This window comes from Fomitiporia mediterranea (genome assembly GCF_000271605.1).
Source record: "Fomitiporia mediterranea MF3/22 unplaced genomic scaffold FOMMEscaffold_1, whole genome shotgun sequence".
Lineage (NCBI taxonomy): Eukaryota > Fungi > Basidiomycota > Agaricomycetes > Hymenochaetales > Hymenochaetaceae > Fomitiporia > Fomitiporia mediterranea.
In genome coordinates this window covers 9,481,618-9,491,375 of record NW_006760386.1, presented here as the reverse complement: position 1 = coordinate 9,491,375, position 9,758 = coordinate 9,481,618, and the positions used below count along the sequence as shown (strand labels likewise).

Here is a 9,758-nt window from a genome sequence, read left to right as displayed (position 1 = left end):
TGAAGCAAGTAATGTTACTACCAGTATTACTACAATATTATATGTGAGACATAAGTACTTAACTTTTATTATAATATGTTAAAATTAGTATATAAATTTATATACAACAGTAGCCAATTAATAATAAAGTTTATAACAGTTCTCTATTACTCTTGCAAGTGTTTTATAAGAGTTCAACCTTTGTTATATTATAATGGAAGTATTACATTACTCTTGTAATATATAAGTCAGAGTGATTATACTCTTATAAAGTAAATAATTGGCTGAACAGCTGTTTATAATAAACTTATAAGTATCTTAAGTACTAGCCAAAATATGTGTACATTTATTCTCATCAGTCAACAGAGTATTTATAATAATAATATTTTAAATGTGATACTTTATAATATAAATTATCTGTGATTACATAATCAAGGACTGAAGATTGAGAGTATATAATGACTCTACCTCTACCATCTCTCCCAACCCTCTGCCCTTAACACTACAATGTTGCTTTTGTTCTCCTAACACAGTTCTCTACTTGTAAGCATTCTCTAGCAGGCACTCTACCTGTAACAACCTAGACAATAAACATTACTACACTTGTCTCTCTAATCTGTTGTTGTAATACCTGTACTGAGCCTCAGATCCTGTAACAACAAGACCCAGCTAGCTATACTGTCCTTCAGTATAAAGTGTAAGTAGCTAGTCCCTTTATAATAGTCTGTACAATAGCTGCTTATCCCTCTCCTCTCAACTTTTTGTCTCCCTTCCATCCCTTCTGCTCCTTACTCTGCCTCTTACTCTGTCTCTCCTTCATTATCCTCCTTTTTTTCATGTTCCTCTTCCTTTTTGCATTTACATTCATACTTCTGTATTATTAACTAATACTAAACAATTTCTTCAATAATTTTATGTATTCACATTCTTCTTCCTACTCTATAGTGTAAGTAACAATTAACAAGCACATGTAAGTATACTTATAACAATGTCCATATCAGATCACTCCTAAGGCACAATCCTCTCTCTGACCCTGTGTGTACTCTCCTTCCCTACCTACTATTCTATACTTAACATTCTTAATAGACTCACACTGTGTACCTTTACATTCCCTAGTACTATCTATAACACTATTTTGAATAACAGAAGTAGTAGCTACTACTCACTCTTTCTGAGCTGAGTCTGTCTACACCTTGTACATTACCTTCTCCCTTCAAGCCAGAATGTCCCAGAGATACACCTTGTAATTAATGACTCAGTTTACTGTACCTTCTATTAGATACTGTAGATAGACAATAGAGTGTATGTACACAGACACAATTTTGTCTACAGTCTGAATCAGCTTGTCTAACACTCTGTATCTTGATCTGTATACACTACTCATACTTGCTACACACTGTTACAGTGTGTCTATCTTTTCTTACTTGTTACTACTTACTAATTACCCTAAACCTGTCTTATAGACACAGCCTCACCCTTCACAATCTTCTCAACCTTACAACTCACACACATACATGATTCTACTTGTAGAGACTGAGTAACAATTAAGGCCTAGTAACAAAGACTATATTAAACAGTTTAAGAACACATTAATCCTTTATTAACACAAACTCTACTTGTAAAAGAACAAGACAGAGGCTGCTAGTGGTACAGGGGTTGGGATTGTAGAAATAATGTATTATTTACTATCTTTTTGTATTCTATAATCAAATATAATTATATTTTATTAATTATTTAATACAAATTTGTAAGTAAAGCCAAAACAAGCTATTCAAATACTTGTAATAACTGGTATAAATTGTAAGAGGATACTATACTGTTAAAATTTGATAAGTATATTCTAACATTATTATTTCAGAAGGTATGTTATAATCACTTGTATATCTTAACAATATGTACAATCATAATTAATATTAGTAATTTTAATAACTATTCTGGATTCTTGCTTTACTTGTACTAAATTATAATTGACTTGTGAAAACCACTATCTAAGTTATTATTACTTTTACAAAATTTACAAAAAGTAAAAAATATACTAGGTTATAATCTAATACAACTGTTAAGACTTTTTTGTAATGTAGAATAGTAGGTTACATGCCCAAGCCACCTTTTGTCAGTTTAATATGGTTGAGCTCTCTAAGTCTAATGTTCTCATGGACAGATCCAATATGATGAAAGCAGGTATGCACATAGGCTAAGGGTCTGAAATGGAGAAGTGTCTTCAGGCTTGTCTGTAGAAGCCAGGTCGGCAGTGATATAATCAGCTTACCTATTGGTCTCATGAAGTTTAAACTGTGCATCGATTCCCAATAATTTGCTCATGCTTCTTTTGGAACGGGTAGTTAATTGACTTCTGGTTATAACATTGGTAGCTTCAGTCAGCCAGTCATTCGGCCAATTTCAAAGTGCACGAAGGTGTGGGACTGCATCAATGCTGTGCTCAGCGCTTCCATTGATGGCGGATTTATCTACACCCTGGGAATAACCGCCGATCATGCCAAGAAAGTGATCTCCACTCCGATCAATTAGATCTTCTTGCTTCTCCCAATAAATTCTTGTGTCCTTGACCTGTCTTGTCAGGTCCCCTCACAGAAAGCACAGTGCCTAAAAATAGTTCGGATGTACGTGTGAGGGAGGTGATACTATAAACGTCACGCTTTGTCGTCCGTTTGACTTGTCGTTCACTATGCCGCAACGCCCAACGGTTGCTGGTTAATGATGCCGTCATTGCTTTAAGGCGCATCAGCAGTGGGAAATTACCACATGCAAGGCCTTCCTTACCGACGAGAAATTCACCACGAGCCGTGAAATAGGTACTTGTGAGACCGTGGTCAGCCCAACCAGGATGAGTATCAGCTTCCCCAGCTCTTCTTAACTTAAGGCGATCGGATAGAAGTCCTTCAAAGTGCGTGTAGCAGTACGCCACCGTTCAGCGTCGCTTTTATCTGCCGAACTGAATTGTGCGCTTAAACTTGATGTGCCAGGTCAATCAGGATGCCAGCACAGATGTGCGGAGGAGCCAATCGCCAAGCGAATCAAGGTACGAATTCCCACACTGGAATTTCGGTTTGTTTCACCGCTCTCTGTCTAGTTTCTCTCCCCGCCCCTTATAACTTGTCGCGCCCGTTTACCGCCCTCTGCCCCCTGTCCACATCCATCGTCGCTCTTTTTCTTGTGCCGTGATAAGGTGCATTGTCGTTCCTTACAGACTTGCTCAAATAAAAAGTCAGTATTCTCCTTGCATGTCCTATCGTTTCGTTTGTTGCTTGAGCCTGGTGCTGACCGTTTTATTCATTTCGCTTGCGACTCGCTTTTCGCCATTCTTTTTTCTTCTAGATCCATTTGCCGCACATACAAACTCTCCCCGATCCCGTTCAAAAACTCCACTGTGATGCTCAAGTCAATCATCTTTGCGGCGGTCGTCCCGACACTCGTTGCAGTAGCACAAGTCAACCCCGAGGAGCCAGCCCCTGGCAATGTCTACAACGAGGGCGCAAAATGCAACATCGATTGGGGCGTAGATACTACTGGCCAATGGAAGACAACGAACATTGAGCTCATGACGGGCAGCAATTCGGCTATGGTCCACTTGACGAGTATGTACACTCCCTTACCAAAACGGGCAGTTTTATAGATGATAATGTCTTTCTATTTTTTTTAAATCTACGATTATCAGCTGTTGCCACCGTTGATGGCACCAAGGACACGTCATTCTCCTATACTTGTCCTGGGGTGAGTACTTTACTTGCATGAGTTTAATGCTTAGAATGAGGCTAACGCATGATTTATCCTCATAATTTGGCCTCGACCAGGTTACTATTAACGCGCCTATTTACTTCTATCAATTCTCCACACCAGAAGCACCACAGAACTTGACTTGGACGGGCCGCTTCGCCATAGCTGACCCAAGTGGCAAGACCGTTGATGCACCCGATGAGGCCGACGGTATCAAATTCGGTACGGGCGCACTCAAGGACCCAGGCTCTGCCTCCCCGGCTCCGTCGTACTTAGGTAACTCGGTCGTCTCTACCACCGCAGGGCCAGGGAACTCAACCGCCAGCTCTGCGCCTGGGAATACCACCGTGCAGACTGTCATCTCCACCTCTGCAACCGGTGCGCTCACTGCTACGGGTGCACTCACGACGTTGCAGAAGAGCTCGCCGTCGCCTTCGAACGCGAATTCCAATCAAGCAAGCGGCTCAAGCTCGGCAGCGTCGACCACACCGTCAAATGGAGCCAGTGCGCTTGCGCTTGACTTCAAGGCCCGTGGCCTGCAAGTATTTGCAGGTCTTGTCAGCACCGCGCTAGTGATTGGAACTTTGTCTTGAGCGCTTGTTTTGACCACGGAGCCGAGGACGACCTGCTGGCCCTACCCTCTTTTCGTTCATTTTATCTTGTTATTGACAATACCCCGTTCCATATTTACTTGTTTTCTCGCATTTTACCCGATACGGTTCTGCCTCGCTGCAATGTCCCCAATAGTATGCATGTGTGCCACGTCCTCCTGCCTTTCCGCATACAGTTGCTTGGCACCTCCTACATCACCGCATTACGACCCCGTCATGCTTGTCATGCCTGCTTTGATCTGATCTGATTTGATTATACTGGGTTATATGCGCAATAGTTTAATGTAGTGTCTGTTTGGGTACTTTCCCCTCTGTCCTTACTGGGTCTCTTCGTCTTGCGTGTGCCATTTGTCTTCAAGTTTTGTGGCTTATTGTACTGGAGTTGGGTTGGTGTGCCGTAGTAATAGTATTTAGTTATGTCATCCGTGGCCTACTCCTTGACCGTTACATACCCAAGCGGAAGAAATCAAGTCATCGACTAAGAATTGAAAAGTCAAAGGCAAAAGGGATTCACTATAGGCAATGAACGAAATTTGTGAATTCCTCCACAAGCAAGCTGACTAAAGCTAAATAAAGACGCCCGCACATCCTTTCCTCTGTATTAAATAAAGGTGGGAATTGGAAGTACATAGTTTGTGTAGAACTAGGCTTTGTTGACTTCCACTAAGCCGCCATCTCTTGCAGTTAGCCAATTGTACAAGAATCTTAAATCATCGAGAAGCTTTCCTACATCATAGTATTACCAGATTATCCCGAAACGAAGAAATAAATCCGCATTATCCGCTTAAGGCTAATTTATGCGTGCAAACGAGCCTTCGCTAGACGATTCCCAACGCTCCTCCTTGACGTCGTTGAATTGACGAAACCATCACATACGTGATTGTCATTCAACCGTGAAGGATCTTTCGTTAAATATCCTCTGTCAATACCGTCGAAATATGACCTGAAATTATTCACTTATTTAGCTTATCCACTTCGTGCCATCGTAATGAAATACCATACCAAGTACGAGACGTGTTCCCAGCCAACTCCGATTCTTCGATCTTGAAGCTCCAGAACTAAATACTCCAGTTAATAATATGGATTTAACGTATCAAAGCAGGACAATGTACAATCCATCCAGCACCCATCGAATATGCCCGCTTCTGAGCGTCTGCCCATTTCGTCAAAAATTCATCTGATGGGTCGAACTGCGTTGCCAAGGACCATTCTCCGAAGACCAGAGGCGAGTTTCCCAGTGCTGCATCCGCTTGTACTCGTTCCAGGTCTGAATCACGCCAATAACCAACAGTTAGATATCATCACGGAATGATTTAGCAGATAGTGACGCACTGCAGATGCTTGTGAGATATGCATTCTCATTCGGATCAGCTACACCGCCGAATCTTATATAATAGTCAGAAATTTCGTGTTAGCTCACTTTGCCAGACAAGACATACGAATAATATAGATGATTGTCATAGAATTGTGGTCCGTCAATTGCGTCGGCGGGGTTGGGTGGGCTGTTGAACTGCCAATTTATATCCATAAAACTGTTGCAAATTAGTATTGCATCCCGGTACTCGGTGCTCAAGCCAGTAAGACGAAAAAACATACGCAGTCATCAGCGGAGTTCTCGACGCATGTCCGCCCCCGTTAAGAAGGTTGCCAATACCAATTTCTGCAGCAACCTACGGAATTGGTTCCAGATAAGTCAAGGTACCTAGGAATGTGACACCGGATATCAATACCTCTGCAAGCATGGGCGCGGCGTCGACGAGCGCCTGCCCCACAGCTCCACCATAACTGCTACCACCCAATAGAGATGAAGTCACGTTCAGTGCGTTCGACACAAGAGCGCCGATTCCGCCACTAGATATGTTATTCGGGGATTCGATGCCAAGGAGTTTCTCTACAGCCCGCACGGCCTGCACGAAGTTCTTCTGGACTATGTAGCGATAACGGTAATAACACAAAACTCTGTGAGATAACTTCGGAGGATATTTTCAGGGAAGGGACATACAATCTCCGTAACCGGGTGTCTGAGTGGCTAAATGTGAAAACAGAGAGTTGAGATATCAATCCAAGAGAACAATGTTGACACAACACACCGTCCATAATGGGCTCGTTTACTGCTTCAATAGAGAAAACACTTCCAAAGTCAGGGTCAAGGTGGCTCAACGCTGTCATAACCGCGGTCCAGACCAGAGCTCGGTGATAATTCTTGTCGGTCTGAATACAAGGAAAGTGAGGGGAAATACAATTCAGTTAATTGAATGACGTACATAGAATTCAACGTCGCTCGTACATCTATTTGTAAGATATGGTGAGCAAACCAGAAACGTATCCGAAATGCGTGTTGCACACCTTCCAGTGAATTGCTGATTAGGAGTTTGAACGCCGGGAAGGGCGTGATGATCTAAAATTGCTCGTATTCCGGCAGCCTTCAACTGTTTTAAACCGCGTTTCTGCCACAAGGTGAGTCCAACGTTGCCGTGTCATATAAGAGAACCACTGACGAGCTGTTTAATGCCTCCACGGGGATAGAATTCAGTGACACGGTCCACAAGCGGTTCAATAATCCAATAGCCAAGCTAAACAATGGCATATGTGCGATCTTTTCGTCACGTGCAGAAGAAACTGATGGATAAAGTCACGTACCGGGATGCGAACTGTATTTATACCGAGCGAAGCAAGCTTATTGACATCGTCTTGCGTAAACCAGGTAGACCTAGTCATAACACGTCATTCGGCATACAGTACATAAAACGAAGGGAATCACACTACCAGTGCTTATTGAAAATCGCGTCGACGGTGTGGGGATACGCCTGTGCAAACGCACTGTTGCGAATTGCGATAGGTCAAGAACGGCTTGCACGTGTTACAATTAGAGAACACACAATTCCGATGCTATGCACGTCGAGCAATCACTGCATGATTCGCCACCCATTGCCAGCCATTCGGCGGGGAGCATCCATGACTACCAAGTCTGAGTTCCGGGTATTGCGTCGGTTATCTGTTAGACACATACCTCAAGTACGAGCCATGAGCCTGGGTGATGAGTTAGAAAGGGTCTCTATAGCAAATCGTTTGTGCCACGTACCAAGATTTACACCATAGACCTTGTTGGGCAAACCCGATGACGCAAGAATTGGAGATAGAACGCCGGAAATCAGCGCGAAAGTCAATGAATATAACGTCCTTGAAAGTGCAGGCATGGTCCGGTGTAAAGCTGTAGTCCAGGACGGGGAGGAAAGAGTGGCAGGAAAAGGGAGAGACTGTGCCGCTTTAAATTAAGTTTCAGTCTGGACTAGCAGGTCAAGATCGGTGGTTCCGTGTCAGAATCCAATAGTAACTGCACGCGCAATACGACATATTTGAATTTGCGGCATTCGTTTGAGCTGTTAGATTGGAAGTTCCATTGGGATCTTATCACATGTGCATCCTTGTAATAAAATTAAGACAACTTCAGCCGATTTGCACGCGGCAGACGGACTCTTGACGGCCAACGGGATGCTAAATCCGTATGTCAGGTGGTGCTCAAGGCGGTCGAGATAAAAAAAGAGAGGACTTCTAATAACAGGTATTTCACAATTCCCTGTCTCTGCAGGCTGATCGCATCCTACAATGATCCTCCGAAAGGTGTCCTTCCGCCAACCTACATGTGCATAAGCTGTGTCAGTTCCTGGACAATCAAAGATCAAGACGGAAATGAGGAGACGTACAAGCCGCCTTGAAGCCGCCAGAGTCGGAGGACGGGAGAGGGGCCGTGAACGAGGCGTTTGACGCTAAGAGCGGAAGCAAAAACAGGACGCCGTGACAGCCACGTGAGCGCGTCGATGTTCTTGGCGGGCCGCCAAATGCAGCGTGCCGATGATGGTGGTCTCCGTTTGCTGACGCTGTGACAGCAGAACACCGCCAGAACTCCAGAAGCTATTAGCATTATACCAGTACCTGACACGAAATAGCTAATATATCGAAATTAACCCTCTTCCACTTCCCTACGAGTACGTGGACCCGCACGTTATCGAACACACAGCTCCGCTCGCTTTGCTCCGCCAGCACTCAAATACTTGCTCACCTTGCAAACGCCAGCTGGTCCTTGTAGCTTCTTACTATTAGATTCCGTAGCATTGACATAAAGGAGTACCACTCAAGTCTTTTCCACTTGGAAATAAAATAATTTCAAGCCAATACACCCAGATGCTCACAGAGTCACAGGTGGATATGGTTCCATAGTGTAGAACCGCTGGAAAAGCCTCGGTTTTCGTTTTAAATAGCCGTCAAATAACGAGTTAATTTCCAAGAAGGTCATTCGGTATGGGATCTGGAATCTCCAAGCCTGCCAGCTGGTCGTACGTGGAATGCAGTCGTTCCATCTGCAACGTTCACCAAGAGCTGTTCTACGCATGGCCAGTTTCTGCACTATTTTGCTAAGCGATACAAAAAGAAAAGCAAGAAATCTAATTGATCCATATGCATCATAGGCATTGGTATTAGTTCAATCCGACTGCTACGGCTAGACTGTGTTCACGCATTGCCTCATAACGAAGCTTACTGATGCGATCGACCTTAATTACACTATCTAATGCTGTCCATGAACATGACGGCTGGCAATCTTTGATTCTATTAAGCAGGCGTTCCAATATATCAGAAAATACACTTCAGGCAATACCAAGAAAATTATCCAAGCAAGGCTAGATATCTGGAAGGGCGCATATTTGGTAATATGGGAGTTACATATAAGCCCGAGGGAGCACAGAACTCCTCTATTGCAGAGTGCTTTGATCGAAATGCATTTCAGTTCATCACCCTAGCTGGCCATTTCTGCGAGGATGAACAAAATAGAGTAAAATAAAAATTAGTAATTTGATCGACCTGATACATTCAATATTACTATCGCATACAGTCGTTTAAGTCAAGTCACCAACTGAGGTCGCATCATTTCCTGAATTTATGTTTTGAGAAATTCCGAGTACTATTTTTGTCTGTCTGAAAATTTTAAATCCTCCAGGATTTTAGTGTCATGGTATCCTTTGCAAAAGGTTGCATCATATACAGAGTCGTAAACTTTTGCATCTTCGCACTACGGTATCGCCGTCCCATTAACCCACACGAAATTCAGTAGAGTAGAAAGAGGTTATATGCTAGTCACGGGGACTTGAGGTGCCACATAGAGTTCATATGAGTAGCTATCTGAGCTCATATTCGAATCCAAATTGGCAGATTTGCCGATGACTAGAGGCGTGCAGGCGTACGTAGTAATATGACAAGGTGCTGACGTCGATGTCACATGGGGCATTTCACAATTCCTTACCTTAAAAAATACCTTACATAATGATAAACATTATTTGAAATTTATTTTCCCATTTTTGACCAGCAAAAATTATAAACAAAATTTGTAATTTTCTTAAGACAAAAACTATAAATTATTTTTAATATTTATCTATTTGT

The 9,758-nt window shown here is 42.9% G+C and overlaps 3 protein-coding genes across 3 annotated transcripts; 1 reads left to right on the top strand and 2 right to left on the bottom strand.

Moving 5' to 3' along the window:
* The first annotated feature begins 3,117 nt into the window (after positions 1 to 3,117).
* On the top strand, positions 3,118 to 4,750 carry FOMMEDRAFT_117091 (uncharacterized protein). Its single transcript, XM_007262489.1, has 4 exons — positions 3,118 to 3,204; positions 3,316 to 3,575; positions 3,656 to 3,711; positions 3,792 to 4,750. Exons 2-4 carry the CDS (start codon positions 3,371 to 3,373, stop codon positions 4,305 to 4,307), a joined length of 777 nt encoding a protein of 258 aa, XP_007262551.1. The 5' UTR covers positions 3,118 to 3,204; positions 3,316 to 3,370; the 3' UTR covers positions 4,308 to 4,750.
* Positions 4,751 to 4,974: 224 nt separating this feature from the next.
* Positions 4,975 to 7,537, bottom strand: FOMMEDRAFT_16913 (glycoside hydrolase family 5 protein). The gene is made up of 17 exons (XM_007262488.1): positions 7,408 to 7,537; positions 7,336 to 7,355; positions 7,205 to 7,284; positions 7,092 to 7,145; positions 6,966 to 7,035; positions 6,824 to 6,898; positions 6,672 to 6,772; positions 6,590 to 6,614; positions 6,416 to 6,536; positions 6,328 to 6,354; positions 6,056 to 6,252; positions 5,922 to 5,995; positions 5,765 to 5,857; positions 5,658 to 5,710; positions 5,438 to 5,592; positions 5,328 to 5,383; positions 4,975 to 5,268 (listed from the first exon to the last, which is right to left on the bottom strand). The coding sequence occupies exons 1-17, from the start codon at positions 7,520 to 7,522 to the stop codon at positions 5,121 to 5,123; spliced, it is 1,464 nt and encodes a 487-aa protein (XP_007262550.1). The 5' UTR covers positions 7,523 to 7,537; the 3' UTR covers positions 4,975 to 5,120.
* Positions 7,538 to 7,556: 19 nt separating this feature from the next.
* FOMMEDRAFT_165139 (uncharacterized protein) lies at positions 7,557 to 8,715 on the bottom strand (the record flags this gene model as incomplete). The annotated part of the gene is made up of 5 exons (XM_007262487.1): positions 7,557 to 7,820; positions 7,876 to 7,962; positions 8,030 to 8,237; positions 8,386 to 8,419; positions 8,516 to 8,715. 5 exons carry the CDS (start codon positions 8,713 to 8,715, stop codon positions 7,762 to 7,764), a joined length of 588 nt encoding a protein of 195 aa, XP_007262549.1. The 3' UTR covers positions 7,557 to 7,761.
* Positions 8,716 to 9,758: the final 1,043 nt, after the last annotated feature.

Excerpts from the sequence above, each read along its gene's own strand:
- FOMMEDRAFT_117091 (XM_007262489.1), top strand. The coding sequence starts at position 3,371 with ATGCTCAAGTCAATCATCTTTGCGGCGGTCGTCCCGACACTCGTTGCA. Across the intron at positions 3,576-3,655 it reads GGCTATGGTCCACTTGACGA|CTGTTGCCACCGTTGATGGC; the intron begins GTATGTACACTC and ends TACGATTATCAG. Across the intron at positions 3,712-3,791 it reads TCTCCTATACTTGTCCTGGG|GTTACTATTAACGCGCCTAT; the intron begins GTGAGTACTTTA and ends GGCCTCGACCAG.
- FOMMEDRAFT_16913 (XM_007262488.1), bottom strand. The coding sequence starts at position 7,522 with ATGCCTGCACTTTCAAGGACGTTATATTCATTGACTTTCGCGCTGATT. Across the intron at positions 6,253-6,327 it reads GACACCCGGTTACGGAGATT|TCCAGAAGAACTTCGTGCAG; the intron begins GTATGTCCCTTC and ends ATCGCTACATAG. Across the intron at positions 5,384-5,437 it reads CGATGGGTGCTGGATGGATT|TTCTGGAGCTTCAAGATCGA; the intron begins GTACATTGTCCT and ends TGGAGTATTTAG.